The sequence below is a fragment of the Tachypleus tridentatus genome, chromosome 10 (assembly GCF_004210375.1).
Source record: "Tachypleus tridentatus isolate NWPU-2018 chromosome 10, ASM421037v1, whole genome shotgun sequence".
NCBI classification, from domain to species: domain Eukaryota; kingdom Metazoa; phylum Arthropoda; class Merostomata; order Xiphosura; family Limulidae; genus Tachypleus; species Tachypleus tridentatus.
Genome location: NC_134834.1, coordinates 52806960 through 52829624, shown reverse-complemented (window position 1 = coordinate 52829624; position 22665 = coordinate 52806960). Strand labels below are relative to the sequence as shown.

The 22665-nt window shown below is 33.4% G+C and overlaps 1 protein-coding gene across 5 annotated transcripts in view; it reads left to right on the top strand.

Moving 5' to 3' along the window:
• Positions 1 to 22665, top strand: part of LOC143229284 (suppressor of lurcher protein 1-like) — a 200675-nt gene that overhangs the window by 143228 nt on the left and 34782 nt on the right. For all 5 annotated transcript variants that reach the window (XM_076461412.1, XM_076461411.1, XM_076461410.1 and 2 more), the window contains 2 exons: positions 2311 to 2497; positions 7127 to 7320. In XM_076461412.1, the coding sequence (XP_076317527.1) occupies positions 2311 to 2497; positions 7127 to 7320 (381 nt within the window). The remainder of the gene's footprint in view (positions 1 to 2310; positions 2498 to 7126; positions 7321 to 22665) is intronic.

Here is a 22665-nt window from a genome sequence, read left to right as displayed (position 1 = left end):
TATCTAGTAAAAGTTTATTTCTAGTATTGTTAAATTCAATATTTCTCTACATATTTGTATATAGGTGTATATGGGCCAAGAATTAAATTTACTGAATAGTAAGTGAAGAAGTTTCATTCTTTGTTTTTGAATTTCGCGCAAATCTACACGAGGGTTATCTGCGCTAGCCGTCCCTAATTTAGCAGCGTAAGACTTTAGGGAAGGCAGATAGTAATCACCACCCACTGCCAACTTTTGGGCTACTCTGTTATCAACAAATAGTGGGATTGACCATCACATTATAATGTCCTCATGGATGAAAGGGCGAGCATGTTTGGTGTGACGAGGATTTGAAGCCATCACCCTCGGATTACGAGTCGAATAACTTAACCATCAAGACGGACGAGAAAGAGAGTATGTGTTTGTCTGTGTTTTTCTTATAGCAAAGCCACATCGGGCTATCTGTTAAGTCCGCCAAGGGGAATCAAACCCCTGATTTTCGCGTCGTAATTTCATAGACTTATTGCTGTATCAGCGAAGGACATAAAGCCAGTAAGAAATTTGATAACCAGAACGTTTCTTCAACATCACATTGTGTCAACCACTTAAAACTTGTCTTGCTTTTATTTTACCTTACGAAAATTACGTTTATAATTCTAAAAAAGAAGTTCCTGAAACATTTTGTGTTATTTGTACAAGAAAAATACCATGATGGAGTCACGTGAGAAAAGTATCAACACGGGAAACAAGTTTCCATCAGGTTTTCCAGTAATTAGGAGGTGTTCATTGTTCTCAACTGAACTGCTCTTTTAAACTGATACTCAAACAGGATATTTATGTACTAAAGCTATATTGTCGCCTGTAAAATTTGCGTTGTAGTGACTGTTCGTTTTTTTATTTCAATTTAAATTATAACTTGAAAATTAAGCAAACTGTTTTGGATTACTTAATAAGTTATAAATAATACAGAGAAATAAATAAACCATTGAATAGATATCGTAAAAGTCCAATTAAGGCTTAAAGGTTGGTTCATTTGGATTAAAAATATCAGTTTAAAGACATTGTTTGGACACAAACTTGCCAAATATAATTTTTATTTTATAAATCAGTCTGACTTTATTTTCTTAGTTCTTAAATCTTGCACATTTAAATTAAAGATAGTTTTCTTCAAACTCAACGAAAATTAATTTTTCATATCAGTTCTTAAAATATACTCTTATGTTTCCAGCAGTGTTATATGTATATTATCATAGCACAGCATAATATTAAGCCGTCAACATTTTTCTACGGGATATTAATCCTGGATATTAATTTCCGGCACTTGTGTCACGTCAGTGACATGTAATTTAGGACTGGTTTTCTTTCTTGAAGATTCTTTCCGGCTGCTGACCTTATTAACGTTGGAAAACAGATGAGCACTGTGAGAAATGAAGCAAAGCTCGATCGCATGTGAAATGTTATACACGAACTATGCGCTCATTTTCACAGTGTTTCGTTTTTTTGTTCTGTTTTCTCTGTCCAATTAAATATCTTGTTCGTTACTGATCCGATAAGTACGTACGTCAAAACATTAGCTAAATTCCTTTCTACTCAAATTAAGAATGTGCGGAACATCAACGGCATTGTTTTTAAATATATTAGTTATGAAATTAACAAAATATTTTTCTTTGACTAAGATTTAACTAAAACATGTGATAACGGGTTATTAGCCGATAACACTACATAACAAATTTTTTAGTTTTTCTTGTTCCTGGGCAGGAGGTGTTATTTCCCAATTTATTATGCCTGAAGTAAATGGAAAAGACCTATTTTTCTTTTCAAACTTTACTTTTGTGACCTGGGAGCGTATAACAAAAACATGATGGGAGACTATATTTGGGAGCTGATACGTGAAAGTGATTTACATTACAGTCGCAAATCTCAAAAAACTACCCACTTCTAAACGTTTGTGTATAACTTTAGTATAAATACATATAAATCTTGATTCATACATTGTTTTATTCGGACCTTATGTAAATGAAAATGTGCAAATGTGCCCGTTGTTACACAAAAAATAGGTTAATTTCTAAATTTCATTATCCATGTCACAAAAGTAAAGTTTGAAGGCAATAATGGCCATTTTCTGTACTTTTACAACATAGGCGATTGAGAAATAACAGATACTATTCAGGAACAAAATTTGTCTTCGTAGTGTAATGGCAGTGATATGTAAATTATATGTCACAAAAATTATCAGATAAATAATAAAATAATGTCTCTCTTCCTTCTCTTTATTTATTTGTTATACATCACAATTACGTCACTCATACACTTCATCTCTTTGTTCAACAGCGTCACCTTGTACACAAACATTCGACAGTGACAACTCCAAAAACGGAACCTTTACGAGTTCCAACTACTCAGGACCATACCCAGGCAACATTCATTGCGTGTACCACTTCACCGGTAGGGGGCGTGAGAGGGTCCAAATTCTCTTTACCGACTTTGATCTATTTCTTCCCAGTGATGAAGTTAAAGAGTGAGTATACCAAAAGTCTTATATTTTGTAAAAGAGCTAAAAAGTGTAAAGATGGAACGAAATAGACTTTTGCATACAGAAATATTTTATTATGACGATAAGCATACAATAGTTTTATTTTTACTTTAAATCCAAATATCTAAATATTTCAATAACTAAATAGCATTTTCTTAACTTCTGAACTTGAACAGAGTTACTTGTAATTCTTAATAATAAAGCAACAAAATTGGCAAATAAAGTATTAATTATTTTTTTTTAATGAGAGGCCCTGCAATAACTTGAAGATTAAGGTACTTGATCCACAATGCACAGTCATGGGTTTGAATCCTGTCACCAAACTTGCTTGCCATTTCAGCTATGAGTACGTTATAATGTTTGGTCTATTCCATTTTTTTATTGGTAAAAATTAGTTTAAGACTCAATGATTTGCCCTCCTTCTAGTCTATCACTTCTACATTAGAGATGACTATCAAATAGCTTTGCATGAAATTCAGCAAACAAACAAAATATTTTATGAGAGGTTCTGGGTTTGAGAGTAGCATAGAATTGTAAATGTTATAGGTTGAAATCTAAAGTGTGTTGCCTGAGAAATTCTACGCTTATTCCTGTTGTCTACGGCCGACACAAAATATAAGGGGTTAAGAGTTGATTTACTTGCCAAAAAATTAGAAACTTACATCTTCTTTACGATTTTTCTAAAACAAGTCAAGCATTTTCAGTTAGTTGCAGATTACAACGTTAGTATTTACTTGGAATAAAACTGATGGCAGTTTGAATACTCACAACTTTGTACGATGTTAGAAGTGACACAAAATCTGTAAACACGAATTATCTTATTACTTTCGAGGAAGCAATGGAGAACTTCAAACATTTATATCACATGTTCTGAATATTTTGTTGTTTCAAACATTTATATCACGTGTTCTGAATATTTTGTTGTTTCAAACATTTATATCACATGTTCTGAATATTTTGTTGTCTTTGGCTCTAATTTTCCTTTACATTTATTTACCATGACAATAGCAGCCTTCTTATAGTTTCAACATAAGACATACTATTTAAGTCTTTAAAATATATTTTTTGTGACGTTGCGCTGTTTGTGCACGTATTGATGTTCGTTCAACGTCACGTTCTATCTTTCATAAAGCTGGTTCTATAGGTTTCTAATTTTTCTTTCTTATGTTCACGTTCGAAGATTTCGAGTAGATAGCTTCATTTTCTCACAATGTCAGCTGAAATTCTTTCTTCAGACATTTTTGATCTTCATATTTATCAGTTTCGCCTGTGTTACAGAAGAATTACTTCTCACAACTTCATACATTTCGACAGGCTGGCTGAGTTTGTTCAAAGGTCCCACATACAGACTTACTCGAAAAGTACTCAACAGCGCTTTCGTATAATTAAATCTACTAAAATGTTTCATGTAATGAAAATAAAAACAACAGTTAGATGTGTTTTTACAACTGGTACTAACGTTGTGAAACAAAGAAAATGACAAAACTTATATAAAGTTTAAGCTAAAGATAACGCTACGAACACTCTGAAGATATTATTAATATAAGTATGTTATGGGATGGAGTTGAAGAACAAAGAATTGTAATATCCTTTTAGGCCTGCAGTAATTGGAATATAATTAGTAAACTGAGAGAATATGCAGTGTTTAAATAGTAAGACATTACCAAAATTAAGTTTTATTTTATCAGGCTAAACTTACTGAAATAATATAAAGACAATAAAAGGAATGACAGTAAAAACGTACACAAAAAATAAGGTGCTCGTGTTTTGATTAATGTTTCATTTCTGTCAAGTTTTTATTATGAAATTATTGAGAATTAATTTAAGCGTAAAATCTACATAATGAAACAATTTAACATTTGGCCACCTACAGTTTGTTTAATCAAAAAGTCTACTGGAACAGATAAAGTTACGGTTACATTGACTCGTGAACTTGAAGTCTCACTGTTGAGATCCTTTTATACTTGACCATATAAAAATCTACAGTGAATACCAAGTAAATATCAGTAAATCCATATCTGACTACAGGGAATATTAATATTGGACTCAACTAGTAAGTATCGTGTCTCATGAAGTCAAGTCTGTTTTAAATTATCAAAGGACAAGAAATTCATTTTTCCTAAACATGCTTTTTCAAACTATGAACTACACTTTTCAATAGTATTTTTTATATTTGGATTGCTACAGATATAAAACATAAAAACAGTGCTCATAGTAATAAATGTCGAGATATAATCGTTCGTATTTTGCGTATTCAACCAATTTTCCTGAGTATCGGTTTCACAGATGCAACGGATATCGGCATAGGAAGTAATCTGTAAAATAAAGAATGGGAACATACATAAATATGCAATCAAGATGACTGAGAATAACGTTTTTAACACATTCAACCAGGCTGACTAGGGTTATGGATTTTATACGGAATCAATAAGGAATTTTAGGTTTGATTTGTTTTGACTTTCGCGCAAAGCTATAAGTGGGCTATCTGCGATAGCCGTCCATAATTTAGGAGTGTAAGACTAGAGAGAAGGCAGCTAGTCGTTACAACCCATCGCAAATTCTTGAGCTACTCTTTTACCAACAAGTAGTGAGATTGACCCTGCCATTATAACGCCCCCTGGCTGAAAAGACAAGCATGTTTGGTGCGACGGGAATTTTAAAAACATTATTTCTACCCCTAGCGGTAATATTTCTAAACGTATTCAACCAGACTGAGTTAACAATGACAGTTCAACATATTCTACCAAATCTTCTGGAATATTACTAATACATTTTCAATTAGCTACTTAAAACTTCTGGGATGTGAATTTTACATAGTTAATAAAGCTGTTTCAAAAGTCACATTTCAAGATTTAAAGCAGTTTACATATTAAAAACGATAGAAACCAAAGTCTTTCGCCGTCTTAAGATAAGTTATTAATATTCAACAAAACTTCTTTGTTTGTCATTTCCATCCATACAACTAAACCACCGGAGAGTGTTAGTTTTGCATACGTGACCAATCAGGTTGATTAGAGGAAACGTTCTGAATATAGAATACTAATTGTTTAACCACAACGTTAAGATTACATCATTTCTACATATCAATGTAGCACAGCAGCATGTCTGCGGACGTACAACGCTAAAAAACTGGGTTTCAATACTCGTGGTAGGTAGAGCACGGATATCACTTTGTGCACAATATATTAATCGAACTGGCAATGTGTAACTATATATATATATATATAAAAACTTAATCATGCTGCTTAAAGGTTATATATATAAAAATTAACCACACTGCATACGGAGCGACATCGACCTCTCGAACCTCCATACCAATTTTGATAAAGGCCCATTCAAACCATGCGAAGCAGTTACATGAACATACAATAGAAGTTTAAAAACAAAAACTAACAAAATTTGATATCTTTTTCTAACTTCACCCCCCAGTGGCACAGTGTGTTTGAAGACTTACACTGCTAGAAACCAGGTTTCGATATCCGTGGTTGGTAGAGGACAGATAGCCCTTTGTGCAGCTTTGTACATAACAACTAACAAACTTTTTCGAATTAGCTAATCGCAATTAACATTTTTACACTTCAACCAGCTTATCTAGAGTTAACATTTTAAATATTTATCCAAGTTGGTGACAGGCCTGCATTGTTTCATGTTTAACAGAATTGTCGAGGAATAACATTTCTACATTTTAAGCCAAACTTTCTCAGCTTAATATATTTCTATATATCTATAACGGTAAAACCAACCAGGCTAACTATAGCTTCTAAAATTGTCTGCGAATATCATTGCTACAGGTTCAAATAGAATAGTTATGTTTTAATAATTCTAGACATTTTACAAAGTTGCTTAAAATGTATCTCAAAACGGCTAGCATGGGTATTAAAACTTTTATTAAAATAATGTAGAGAACAGAGTTTCGACCTGAAGATGACCTAAGGAAAGTCGAAACGTTGTTCTCTACTTTATTTTAATAACAGTGTTAATCTCACACCAGTCATCTTGAGATACATTTCTACTTAAAGTGAGTTTCTCGTCATCACGAAAGTTGCTTAAAACCAATACTTCTAAATATTTTAAAGGGACTGTTAAGTTTAACAATTATACACATTTAATTGTTCTTCCTACTCGAAATTATATGAAATAATCAACATAAAATCGATAGAAGCTACACTAGTGGATCAGTTATATTTATGATAATGTAATTAGATATTATAGTTTAGTTTATATTTTACAGTACATAATTTTCATTCACTTCGTCATGAAATAGAAAAAAATTGAACCTTGAGCTGAATAATTCATATTGTGACACTAAAGTATTTATATATACTATACGAATGGCATTTTAAACCTGCATATACAAGTAAGTTAATTAGAAGGAAGTAAAATACAAAGATATTCTGGCCCGCTTCACATGCATACATGCATAATTTGTTTACTTTACTTTATTATGTTCCTGAATTTTATGTTTAAACGTATTCTTAAACCACAATCGTTTTGTGCATTAGCAAAGCATGTTAAGAAACAAAATGGATAGAAAAGCTCCTTGAACCTTGCAAATTTATAAACCTCATACATACATTTTATTCCTGTTATTTAAATATTTTCTCTCTCGTACAGCTGTGAAGGCCCAGTTGATGCTGTTATGGTGTTTATAACTATTAACGGACAGAAAGAACGCTTGAATAACTTCTGTGGAAATAATCTTCCCCCACAACTGATGTCTAATGGACCGTCAATGACAGTTGAGTTTAAAACCTATCAGACTCCAACAAATGTGAAAGGCTTTCGGGCAATTTATCGTTTTGTTACCAGTAAGTATTGCTTAATTGAAATTTTCTCAAATGTTAAAATAAAGATTTTTATCTTATGCCTATTTCAGCATCATTGTTCAATCAGACATAATAGAAAGTTATAAAAATATATTAATTTCGAACTAAGTTAAATTGAATTAATCATAATTTTACGTTTTTAATATTTATGTTTTTGAAGTACAGAAAAATATTTTCAATCTTTTTATAGAATTAATAGATTTTATATTTCTGTCTGCATTAGTAACGACAGTATATGTTATGTGCTCCAACTCCAAGAGTTAATGTTTGTTTGTTTGTTTTTGAATTTCGCGTGAAGCTACACGAGGGCTATCTGCGCTATACGTCCGTAATTTAGGAGTGTAAGATTAGAGGAGAGGCAGATAGTTATCACCACCCACCGACAACACTTGGGATACCAACGAATAGTGGGATTGACTGTAATATTATAACGCCACCACATCTGAAAGGGCGATCATATTTTGTGCCAATAGTCAGTGCCCTTGTTATAATGATGTATCAAATTTTTCGGTTCTATACTTTAATGCCATTGTAATTATTATGTAACACATTCCGTTACTTTCATATTATGATGAGTGAAATGTATTTGCGACATATAAAGGATCACAGGAGAATACACAGTATAATGCGAAGTTAATAACTGAAAGATAAATAAAACTTTAAAATAGGTAGTAATGAGGATTTGTTAAGCTTTCATTTAAAATTAATATATTTCTTATGGTTAAGACCTGGACGAACTTGCTGGTTACAGCGATGAAGTCGCGATCTGTGAGTCGCAGGTTTGATTCTCCATTACTAAAGGTGCTCGTCTTTTTAGCTGTGGATACATTATAATCTCAGAGTCAAAGAGTAGCCAAAGGGCTGATTGTAGTTGGTGTTGACTAGCTGCCTTCCCATCAGTTTAATACCGTAAAAATAGGAATGGTTAGCGCAGATAGCTCTGGAGTACATAAGCTTATTTGTTTATCATATAAACAGATAATAATTCGTGGTTTCCTATAGGCTTTTACGATTAAAAAACAATAAATGAGTAAAAGTAGTATATGTATGTGTCTTTCAAGAAACCTTTCAAAACAGAAACGTTTAACACTTACGGGCTTAAGATGCTTTTTATAGTACAAATAAATAGTTTTAGTTTCAATCATTTTTATCATACGCAGCTTTCCTAGAATTATCAGTAACACGTTGTGTTTCTTTTCACGTAATCTGGTTTTGTTTATAACACAAATTACGTAAATGAAAGAAATATTTGTGGGCGTAAGTTTTTTCTTATAGCAAAGCCTCATCAGGCTATCTGCTGAGCCCACCGAGGTGAATCGAACCCCTGATTTTAGTGTTGTAAATCCGCAGATTTACCTCTGTACTAAGAGTTAATCGTATTTTACAAGAACTAATTGATTATGGAGGATACTGCTGCAGATGCAATTATTAGCGCTACGAGTGAAATGTTTTGCATCGATATATTTGAAACATTTTTATGAATATTTGACGATGCAGTCTCCCAAGTTTAAATTGTGACTGTAGAGTTATATATGAACAACAAGTTCCCAAACCGCACCAGACCAAATCAGGACCAATGCCTTAATCTACAACGTGAAGGTTGGGGATACAGAATAGAACCTTTCTACCCAAAAACCCTTTGCAGTGAAATAGGGCAAAGTTTCATAAACTATTGTACGTATACCCCTTATGGTAAGCAACGGTCTTTGAAAAATATTATAAAGAGAATAACCTCACACCTCAAACTTGAAGGCCGGCTTCGGTAAATCACCAACGTAGTCTATTAACCACAACTCAGCATTTGCATATTGTGAATCGCGTTTGTATAATTCATTTTCATGTATAATTTTACAACTAAAAAACACTCGTAAATTTTTAAACCAGTCATATACGTCATGGGTTTGCATCTGGCTCAAAAATTTTATTTGAATACATGACATAAGAAAGAAGATTGGGAACTACTAATATATTGTATACATCCATGTATCAAATACATGACATAAGAAGATTGGGAACTACTAATATATGGTATACATCCATGTATCAAATACATGACATAAGAAGATTGGGAACTACTGAGATAGGGTATACATCCATGTATCAAATACATGACATAAGAAGATTGGGAACTACTGAGATAGGGTATACATCCATGTATCAAATACATGACATAAGAAGATTGGGAACTACTGAGATAGGGTATACAACCGAGTATCAAATACATGACATAAGGCATACATCCGAGTATCAAATACATCGTATAAGAAGACTGGGAACTGCTGAGATAGGGTATACATCCGAGTATTAAATACTAAGCATAAGAAGATTGGGAACTACTGATATAGGGTATACATCCGAGTATCAAATACATGACATAAGGCATACATCAGAGTATCAGATACATCGTATAAGAAAATTGGGAACTACTGAGATAGGGTATACATCCGAGTAATAAATACTAAGCATAAGAAGATTGGGAACTATTGATATAGGGTATACATCCGAGTATCAAATACATGACATAAGGTATACATCAGAGTATCAAATACATAAAATAAGAAGATTGGAAACTACTGAGATAGGGTATACATCCGAGAATCAAATACATGACTTAAGAAGATTGGGAACTACTGAGATAGGGTATACATCCGAGTATTAAATACATGACATAAGGCATGCATCCGAGTATCAAATACCTGACATAAAAGATTGGGAAATACTAAAATAGGGTATACATCCGATATCAAATACATGACATAAAAAAGTTGAGAACTACTGAGATAGGGTATATATCCGAGTATCAAATACATGACATAAGAAGATTGGGAACTACTGAGATAGGGTATACATCCGAGTATCAAATACATCGTATAAGATTGGGAACTACTGAGATAGGGTATACATCCGAGTATCAAATACATAGCATAAGAAGATTGGGAACTACTGATATAGGGTATACATCCGAGTATCAAATACATGACATAAGAAGATTGGGAACTACTGAGATAGGGTATACATCCGAGTATCAAATAATAAGCATAAGAAGATTGGGAACTACTGAAATAGGGTATACATCCGAGTATCAAATACATGACATAAGGCATACATCCGAGTATCAAATACATCGTATAAGAAGATTGGAAACTACTGAGATAGGGTATACATCCGAGTATCAAATACATAGCATAAGAAGATTGGGAACTACTGAGATAGGGAATACATCCGAGTATCAAATACATAGCATAAGAAGATAGGGAACTACTGATATAAAGTATACATCAGAGTATCAAATACATCGTATAAAAAGATTGGAAACTACTGAGATAGGGTATACATCCGAGAATCAAATACATGACATAAGAAGATTCGGAACTACTGAGATAGGGTATACATCCGAGTATCAAATACATGACATAAGAAGATTGGGAACTACTGAGATATGGTATACATCCGAGTATCAAATACATGACATAAGAAGATTGGAATCTACTGAGATAGGGTATACATCCGAGTATTAAATACATGACATAAGGCATACATCCGAGTATCAAATACATCGTATAAGATGATTGGGAACTACTGACATAGGGTATACATCCGAGTATCAAATACATGACATGAGAAGATTGGGAACTACTGATATAGGGTATACATCCGAGAATCAAATACATTATATAAGGTAAACATTCGAGAATCAAATACATGACATAAGAAGATTAAGAACTTCTGAGATAGGGTATACATCCGAATATTAAATACATGACATAAGAAAATTGGGAACTTCTGAGATAGGGTATACATCCGAGTATGAAATACATGACGTAAGAAGATTGGGAACTACTGAGATAGGGTATACATCCGAGTATCAAATACATGACATAAAACATACATCCGAGTATCAAATACATCGTATAAGAAGATTGGGAACTACTGATATAGGGTATACATCCATGTATGAAATAAATGACATAAGAAGATTGGGAACTATTGAGATAGGGTATACATCCGAGTATCAAATACATGACATAAGGCATACATCCGAGTATCAGATACATCGTATAAGAAGATTGGGAACTACTGAGATAGGGTATACATCCGAGTATTAAATACTAAGCATAAGAAGATTGGGAACTACTGATATAGGGTATACATCCGAGGATCAAATACATGATATAAGGTATACATCAGTGTATCAAACACATCGTATAAGAAGATTGGAAACAACTGAGATAGGGTATACATCCATGTATGAAATAAATGACATAAGAAGATTGGGAACTATTGAGATAGGGTATACATCCGAGTATCAAATACATGACATAAGGCATACATCCGAGTATCAGATACATCGTATAAGAAGATTGGGAACTACTGAGATAGGGTATACATCAGAGTATTAAATACTAAGCATAAGAAGATTGGGAACTACTGATATAGGTATACATCCGAGTATCAAATACATGACATAAGGTATACATCAGAGTATCAGATACATCGTAAAGGAGATTGGGAACTTCTGAGATAGGGTATACATCCGAGTATTAAATACTAAGCATTAGAAGATTGGGAACTACTGATACAGGGTATACATCCGAGTATCGAATACATGACATAAGGTATACATCAGAGTATCAAATACATCGAATAAGAAGATTGGAAACTACTGAGATAGGGTATACATCCGAGAATCAAATACATGACATAAGAAGATTGGGAACTACAGAGATAGGGTATATATCCGAGTATTAAATACATGACATAAGGCATGCATCCGAGTATCAAATACCTAAAATAAGAAGATTGGGAACTACTGAGATAAGGTATATATCCGAGTATCAAATACATGACATAAGAAGATTGGGAACTACTGATATAGGGTATACATCCGAGAATCAAATACATGACATGAGAAGATTGGAAACTACTGAGATATGGTATACATCCGAGTATCAAATACATGACATAAGGCATACATCCGAGTATCAAATACATCGTATAAGGTGATTGGGAACTACTGAGATAGGGTATACATCCGAGTATCAAATACATGACATAAGAAGATTGGGAACTACTGATATAGGGTATACATCCGAGAATCAAATACATGACATAAGAAGATTGGGAATTTCTGACATAGGGTATACATCCGAGTATTAAATACATGACATAAGGTATACATCAGAGTATCAAATACATCGTATAAAAAAGATTGGAAACTACTGAGATAGGGTATACATCCGAGAATCAAATACCTGACATAAAAAGATTGGGAACTACTGAGATAGGGTAAACATCCGATATCAAATACATGACATAAGAAGTTGGGAACTACTGAGATAGGGTATATATCCGAGTATCAAATACATGACATAAGAAAATTCGGAACTACTGAGATAGGGTATACATCGGAGTAAAAAATACATGACATAAGGCATGCTTTCGAGTATCAAATACATCACATAAGAAGATTGGGAATTACTGAGATAGGGTATACATCCGAGTATCAAATACATGATATAAAAGCATACATCCGAGTATCAAATACATGACATAAGGCATACATCCGAATATCAGATACATCGTAAAGGAGATTGGAAACTACTGAGATAGGGTATACATCCGAGTATTAAATACTAAACATTAGAAGATTGGAAACTACTGAGATAGGGTATACATACGAGAATCAAATACATGACGTAAGAAGATTGGGAACTACAGAGATAGGGTATATATCCGAGTATTAAATACATGACATAAGGCATGCATCCGAGTATCAAATACCTAAAATAAGAAGATTGGGAACTATTGAGATAGGGTATACATCCGATATCAATTACATGACATAAGAAGATTGGGAACTACTGAGATAGGGTATACATCCGAGTATCAAATACATAACATAAGAAGATTGGAAACTACTGATATAGTGTATACATCCGAGTATCAAATACATGACATAAGAAGATTGGGAACTACTGAGATAGGGTATACATCCGAGAATCAAATACATCGTATAAGAAGATTGGGAACTACTAAAATAGGGTATACATTCGAGTATTAAATACATGACATAAGGTATACATCCGAGTATCAAATACATGACATAAGGTATACATCCGAGTATAAAATACATCGTATAAGAAGATTGGGAACCACTGAGATAGGGTATACATCCGAGTATCAAATACTAAGCATAAGAAGATTGGAAACTACTGATATAGGGTATACATCCGAGAATCAAATACATGACATGAGAAGATTGGGAACTACTGAGATATGGTATACATCCGAGTATCAAATACATTACATAAGGCATACATCCGAGTATCAAATACATCGTATAAGAAGATTGGAAACTACTGAGATAGGGTATACATCCGAGTATCAAATACATAGCATAAGAAGATTGGGAACTACTGAGATAGGGAATACATCCGAGTATAAAATACATAGCATAAGAAGATAGGGAACTACTGATATAAAGTATACATCAGAGTATCAAATACATCGTATAAAAAGATTGGAAACTACTGAGATAGGGTATACATCCGAGAATCAAATACATGACATAAGAAGATTCGGAACTACTGAGATAGGGTATACATCCGAGTATCAAATACATGACATAAGAAGATTGGGAACTTCTGAGATATGGTATACATCCGAGTATCAAATACATGACATAAGAAGATTGGAATCTACTGAGATAGGGTATACATCCGAGTATTAAATACATGACATAAGGCATACATCCGAGTATCAAATACATCGTATAAGATGATTGGGAACTACTGACATAGGGTATACATCCGAGTATCAAATACATGACATGAGAAGATTGGGAACTACTGATATAGGGTATACATCCGAGAATCAAATACATTATATAAGGTAAACATTCGAGAATCAAATACATGACATAAGAAGATTAAGAACTTCTGATATAGGGTATACATCCGAGTATCAAATACATGACATAAAACATACATCCGAGTATCAAATACATCGTATAAGAAGATTGGGAACTACTGATATAGGGTATACATCCATGTATGAAATAAATGACATAAGAAGATTGGGAACTATTAAGATAGGGTATACATCCGAGTATCAAATACATGACATAAGGCATACATCCGAGTATCAGATACATCGTATAAGAAGATTGGGAACTACTGAGATAGGGTATACATCCGAGTATTAAATACTAAGCATAAGAAGATTGGGAACTACTGATATAGGTATACATCCGAGTATCAAATACATGACATAAGGTATACATCAGAGTATCAGATACATCGTAAAGGAGATTGGGAACTTCTGAGATAGGGTATACATCCGAGTATTAAATACTAAGCACTAGAAGATTGGGAACTACTGATACAGGGTATACATCAGAGTATCAAATACCTAAAATAAGAAGACTGGGAACTATTGAGATAGGGTATACATCCGATATCAATTACATGACATAAGAAGATTGGGAACTACTGAGATAGGGTATATATCCGAGTATCAAATACATGACATAAGAAGATTGGGAACTACTGATATAGGGTATACATCCGAGAATCAAATACATGACATGAGAAGATTGGAAACTACTGATATATGGTATACATCCGAGAATCAAATACATTATATAAGGTATACATCCGAGAATCAAATACATTATATAAGGTATACATCCGAGAAACAAATACATTATATAAGGTATACATCCGAGAATCAAATACATGACATAAGAAGATTGGGAACTTCTGAGATAGGGTATACATCCGAGTATTAAATACATGACATAAGGTATACATCCGAGTATCAAATACATGACATAAGAAGATTGGGAACTTCTGAGATAGGGTATACATCCGAGTATTAAATACATGACGTAAGAAGATTGGGAACTACTGAGATAGGGTATACATCCGAGTATCAAATACATAGCATAAGAAGATTGGAAACTACTGATATAGGGTATACATCCATGTATCAAATACATGATATAAGAAGATTGGGAATTTTTGAGATAGTGTATACATCCGAGTATCAAATACATGACAAAAGGCATACATCCGAGTATCAGATACATCGTAAGAGAAGATTGGGAACTACTGAGATAGGGTATACATCCGAGTATTAAATATTAAGCATAAGAAGATTGGGAACTACTGATACAAAGTATACATCCGAGTATCAAATACATGACATAAGGTATACATCAGAGTATCAAATACATCGTATAAGAAGATTGTAAATTACTGTGATAGGGTATACATCCGAGAATCAAATACATGACATAAGAAGATTGGGAAATTCTGAGATAGGGTATACATCCGAGTATTAAATACATGACATAAGGTATACATCCGAGTATCAAATACATGACATAAGAAGATTGGGAACTTCTGAGATAGGGTATACATCCGAGTATTAAATACATGACGTAAGAAGATTGGGAACTACTGGGATAGGGTATACATCCGAGTATCAAATACATAGCATAAGAAGATTGGAAACTACTGATATAGGGTATACATCCATGTATCAAATACATGATATAAGAAGATTGGGAACTTTTGAGATAGTGTATACATCCGAGTATCAAATACATGACAAAAGGCATACATCCGAGTATCAGATACATCGTATAAGAAAATTGGGAACTACTGAGATAGGGTATACATCCGAGTATTAAATATTAAGCATAAGAAGTTTGGGAACTACTGAGATAGGGTATACATCCGAGTATTAAATACATGACATAAGGCATGCATCGGAGTATCAAATACACGATATAAGGTATACATCCGAGTATCAAATACATCGTATAAGAAGATTGGGAAATACTGAGATAGAATATACATCCGAGTATCAAATACATAGCATAAGAAGATTGGGAACCACTGATATATGGTATACATCAGAGTATCAAATACATAGTATAAGAAGATTGGAAACTACTGAGATAGGGTATACATCCGAGGATCAAATACATGACATGAGAAGATTGGAAACTACTGAGATAGGGTATACATCCGAGTATGAAATACATGACATAAGGCATACATCCGAGTATCAAATACATCGTATAAGATATGCTTATACATGATAGGGAACCACTGAGATAGGGTATACATTTGAGTATTAAATACATGACATAAGGTATACATCCGAGTATCAAATACATGACATAAGGCATACATCCGAGTATCAAATACATAGCATAAGAAGATTGGGAACTACTGATATAGGGTATACATCAGAGTATCAAATACATCGTATAAGAAGATTGGGAACTACTGAGATATGGTATACATCAGAGAATCAAATACATGACATGAGAAGATTGGAAACTACTGAGATAGGGTATACATCCGAGTATTAAATACATGACATAAGGCATACATCCGAGTATCAAATACATCGTATAAGATGATTGGGAACTACTGATATAGGGTATACATCCGTGAATCAAATACATTATATAAATATTCATCCGAGAATCAAATACATTATATAAGGTATACATCCGAGAATCAAATACATTATATAAGGTATACATCCGAGAATCAAATACATGACATAAGAAGATTGGGAACTTCTGAGATAGGGTAAACATATGAGTATTAAATACTAAGCATAAGAAGATTGGGAACTACTGATATAGGGTATACATCCGAGTATCAAATACATGACATAAGGTATACATCAGAGTATCAAACACATCGTATAAGAAGATTGGAAACTACTGAGATAGGGTATACATCTATTTATCAAATACATGACATAAGAAGATTGGGAACTACTGAGATAGGGTATACATCCGAGTATCAAATACATGACATAAGGCATACATCCGAGTATCAGATACATCGTATAAGAAGATTGGAAACTACTGAGATAGGGTATACATCCGAGTATCAAATACATAGCATAAGAAGATTGGGAACTACTGATATAGGGTATACATCCGAGTATCAAATACATGACATAAAAGATTGGGAACTACTGAGATAGGGTATACATCCGAGTATTAAATACATGAAATAAGGCATGCATTCGAGTATCAAATATCTGACATAAGAAGATTGGGAACTACTGAGATAGGGTATATATCCGAGTATCAAATGCATGACATAAGAAGATTGGGAATTACTGAGATAGTGTATACATCCGAGTATGAAATACATGACATAATGCATACATCCGAGTATCAAATACATAGCATAAGAAGATTGGAAACTACTGAAATAGGGTATACATCCGAGTATCAAATACATAGCATAAGAAGATTGGAAACTACTGAGATAGGGTATACATCCGAGTTTCAAATACATAGCATAAGAAGATTGGGAACTACTGATATAGGGTATACATCCGAGTATCAAATACATGATATAAGAAGATTGGGAACTACTGAGATATGTTATACATCCGAGTATTAAATACATGACATAAGGTACACATCCGAGTATCAAATACATGTTATAAGAAGATTGGGAACTTCTGAGATAGGGTATACATCCGAGTATTAAATACTAAGCATAAGAAGATTAGGAACTACTGATATAGCGTATACATCCGAGTATCAAATACATGACATAAGGTATACATCAGAGTATCAAACACATCGTATAAGATGATTGGGAACTACTGAGATAGGGTATACATCCGAGTATCAAATACATGACATGAGAAATTTGGGAACTACTCATATAGGGTATACATCCGAGAATCAAATACATTATATAAGGTATACATCCGAGTATTAAATACATGACATAAGGTATACATCCGAGTATCAAATACATGACATAAGAAGATTGGGAACTTCTGAGATAGGGTATACATCCGAGTATTAAATACATGACGTAAGGCATGCATCCGAGTATTAAATACATCGTATAAGAAGACTGGGAACTACTGAGATAGGGTATACATCCGAGTATGAAATACATGACGTAAGAAGATTGGGAACTACTGAGATAGGGTATACATCCGAGTATCAAATACATAGCATAAGAAGATTGGAAACTACTGATATAGGGTATACATCCATGTATCAAATACATGATATAAGAAGATTGGGAACTTTTGAGATAGTGTATACATCCGAGTATCAAATACATGACAAAAGGCATACATCCGAGTATCAGATACATCGTATAAGAAGATTGGGAACTACTGAGATAGGGTATACATCCGAGTATTAAATATTAAGCATAAAAAGATTGGGAACTACTGATACAAAGTATACATCCGAGTATCAAATACATGACATAAGGTATACATCAGAGTATCAAATACATCGTATAAAAAGATTGGAAATTACTGTGATAGGGTATACATCCGAGAATCAAATACATGACATAAGAAGTTTGGGAACTACTGAGATAGGGTATACATCCGAGTATTAAATACATGACATAAGGCATGCATCGGAGTATCAAATACACGATATTAGGTATACATCCGAGTATCAAATACATCGTATAAGAAGATTGGGACATACTGAGATAGGGTATACATCCGAGTATCAAATACATAGCATAAGAAGATTGGGAACTACTGATATATGGCATACATCAGAGTATCAAATACATGGTATAAGAAGATTGGAAACTACTGAGATAGGGTATACATCCGAGGATCAAATACATGACATGAGAAGATTGGAAACTACTGAGATAGGGTATACATCCGAGTATGAAATACATGACATAAGCTATACATCCGAATATCAAATACATCGTATAAGATATGCTTATACATGATTGGGAACTACTGAGATAGGGTATACATTTGAGTAGTAAATACATGACATATGGTATACATCCGAGTATCAAATACATGACATAAGGCATACATCCGAGTATCAAATACATAGCATAAGAAGATTGGGAACTACTGAGATATGGTATACATCAGAGAATCAAATACATGACATGAGAAGATTGGAAACTACTGAGATAGGGTCTACATCCGAGTATTAAATACATGACATAAGGCATACATCCGAGTATCAAATACATCGTATAAGATGATTGGGAACTACTGATAGAGGGTATACATCCGTGAATCAAATACATTATATAAGGTATACATCCGAGAATCAAATACATTATATAAGGTATACATCCGAGAATCAAATACATGACATAAGAAGATTGGGAACTTCTGAGATAGGGTATACATATGAGTATTAAATACTAAGCATAAGAAGATTGGGAACTAGTGATATAGGGTATACATCCGAGTATCAAATACATGACATAAGGTATACATCAGAGTATCAAACACATCGTATAAGAAGATTGTAAACTACTGAGATAGGGTATATATCTATTTATCAAATACATAACATAAGAAGATTGGGAACTACTGAGATAGGGTATAGATCCGAGTATCAAATACATGACATAAGGCATACATCCGAGTATCAGATACATCGTATAAGAAAATTGGAAACTACTGAGATAGGGTATCTATCCGAGAATCAAATACATGACATAAAAGATTGGGAACTACTGAGTTAGGGTATACATCCGAGTATTAAATACATGAAATAAGGCATGCATTCGAGTATCAAATATCTGACATAAGAAGATTGGGAACTACTGAGATAGGGTATATATCCGATATCAAATACATGACATAAGATGATTGGGAACTACTGAGATAGGGCATATATACGAGTATCAAATGCATGACATAAGAAGATTGGGAATTACTGAGATAGTGTATACATCCGAATATGAAATACATGACATAAAGCATACATCCGAGTATCAAATACATAGCATAAGAAGATTGGAAACTACTGAAATAGGGTATACATCCGAGTATCAAATACATAGCATAAGAAGATTGGAAACTACTGAGATAGGGTATACATCCGAGTTTCAAATACATAGCATAAGAAGATTGGGAACTACTGATATAGGGTATACATCCGAGTATCAAATACATGACATAAGAAGATTGGGAACTACTGAGGTATGTTATACATCCGAGTATCAAATACGTGACATAAGGCATACATCCAAGTATGAAATACATCGTATAAGAAGATTGGGAACTACTGGGATAGGGTATACATTCGAGTATTAAATACATGACATAAGGCTGACATCCGAGTATCAAATACATCGTATAAGATGATTAGGAACTACTGAGATAGGGTATACATTCGAGTATCAAATACATAGCATGAGAAGATTGGAAACTACTGATATAAGGTATACATTCAAGAATCAAATACATGACATGAGAAGATTGGAAACTACTGAGATAGGGTATACATCCGAGTATTAAATACATGACATAAGGCTGACATCCGAGTATCAAATACATCGTATAAGATGATTAGGAACTACTGAGATAGGGTATACATTCGAGTATCAAATACATCGTATAAGATGATTGGGAACTACTGAGATAGGGTATACATTCGAGTATCAAATACATGACATAAGAAGTTTGGGAACTACTGAGATTGGGTATACAACCGAGTATTAAATACATGACATAAGGCATGCATCGGAGTATCAAATACACGATATAAGGTATACATCCGAGTATCAAATACATCGTATAAGAAGATTGGAAATTACTGAGATAGGGTATACATCCGAGTATCAAATACTAAGTATAAGAAGATTTGGAACTACTGAGATAGGGTATACATTCGAGTATTTAATACATGACATAAGGTATACATCCGAGAATCAAATACATGACATAAGAAGTTTGGGAACTACTGAGATAGGGTATACATCCGAGTATTAAATACATGACATAAGGCATATATCCGAGAATCAAATACATTATATAAGGTATACATCCGAGTATCAAATACATGAGATAAGAAGATTGGAAACTACTGAGATAGGGAATACATCCGAGTATTAAATACATGACATAAGGCTGACATCCGAGTATCAAATACATCGTATAAGATGATTAGGAACTACTGAGATAGGGTATACATTCGAGTATCAAATACATAGCATAAGAAGATTGGGAACTACTGATATAAGGTATACATCCGAGAATCAAATACATTATATCAGGTATACATCCGAGTATCAAATACATGACATAAGGCATACATCCGAGTATCAAATACATCGTATAAGATGATTGGGAACTACTGAGATTGGGTATACATCGGAGTATGAAATACATGACATGAGAAGTTTGGGAACTACTGATATAGGGTATACATCCGAGAATCAAATACATTATATAAGGTATACATCCGAGAATCAAATACATTATATAAGGTATACATCAGAGAATCAAATACATGACATAAGAAGATTGGGAACTTCTGAGATAGGGTATACATCCGAGTATTAAATACATGACATAAGGTATACATCCGAGTATCAAATACATGACATAAGAAGATTGGGAACTTCTGAGATAGGGTATACATCCGAGTATTAAATACATGACATAAGGCATGCATCCGAGTATTAAATACATGACATAAGACATACATCCGAGTATCAAATACATCAAATAAGATGATTGGGAACTACTGATATAGGGTATACATCCCAGAATTAAATACATTATATAAGGTATACATCCGAGAATCAAATACATGACATAAGAAGATTGGGAACTTCTGAGATAGGGTATACATCCGAGTATTAAATACATGACATAAGGTATACATCCGAGTATCAAATACATGACATAAGAAGATTGGGAACTTCTGAGATAGGGTATACATCCGAGTATTAAATACATCGTATAAGAAGACTGGGAACTACTGAGATAGGGTATACATCCGAGTTCAAATACATAGCATAAGAAGATTGGAAACTACTGATATAGGGTATACAACCAAGAATCAAATACATTATATAAGGTATACATCCGAGCATCAAATACATGACATAATAAGATTGGAAACTACTGATATAGGGTATACATCAGAGTATCAAATACATAGAATAAGAAGATTGGAAACTATTGATATAGGGTTTACATCCGAGAATCAAATGCATGACATAAGAAGATTGGGAACTACTGAGATAGGATATACATCCGAGTATTAAATACATGACATAATGTATACATCCGAGTATCAAATACATGACATAAGGCATACATCCGAGTATCAAATACATTGTATAAGAAGATTGGGTTCTACTGAGATAGGGTATACATCCGAGTATTAAATACTAAGCATAAGAAGATTGGGAACTAATGAGATAGGGTATACATTCGAGTATTAAATACATGACATAAGGTATACATTAGAGTATCAAGTACATGACATTAGGCATACATCCGAGTATCAAACACATCGTA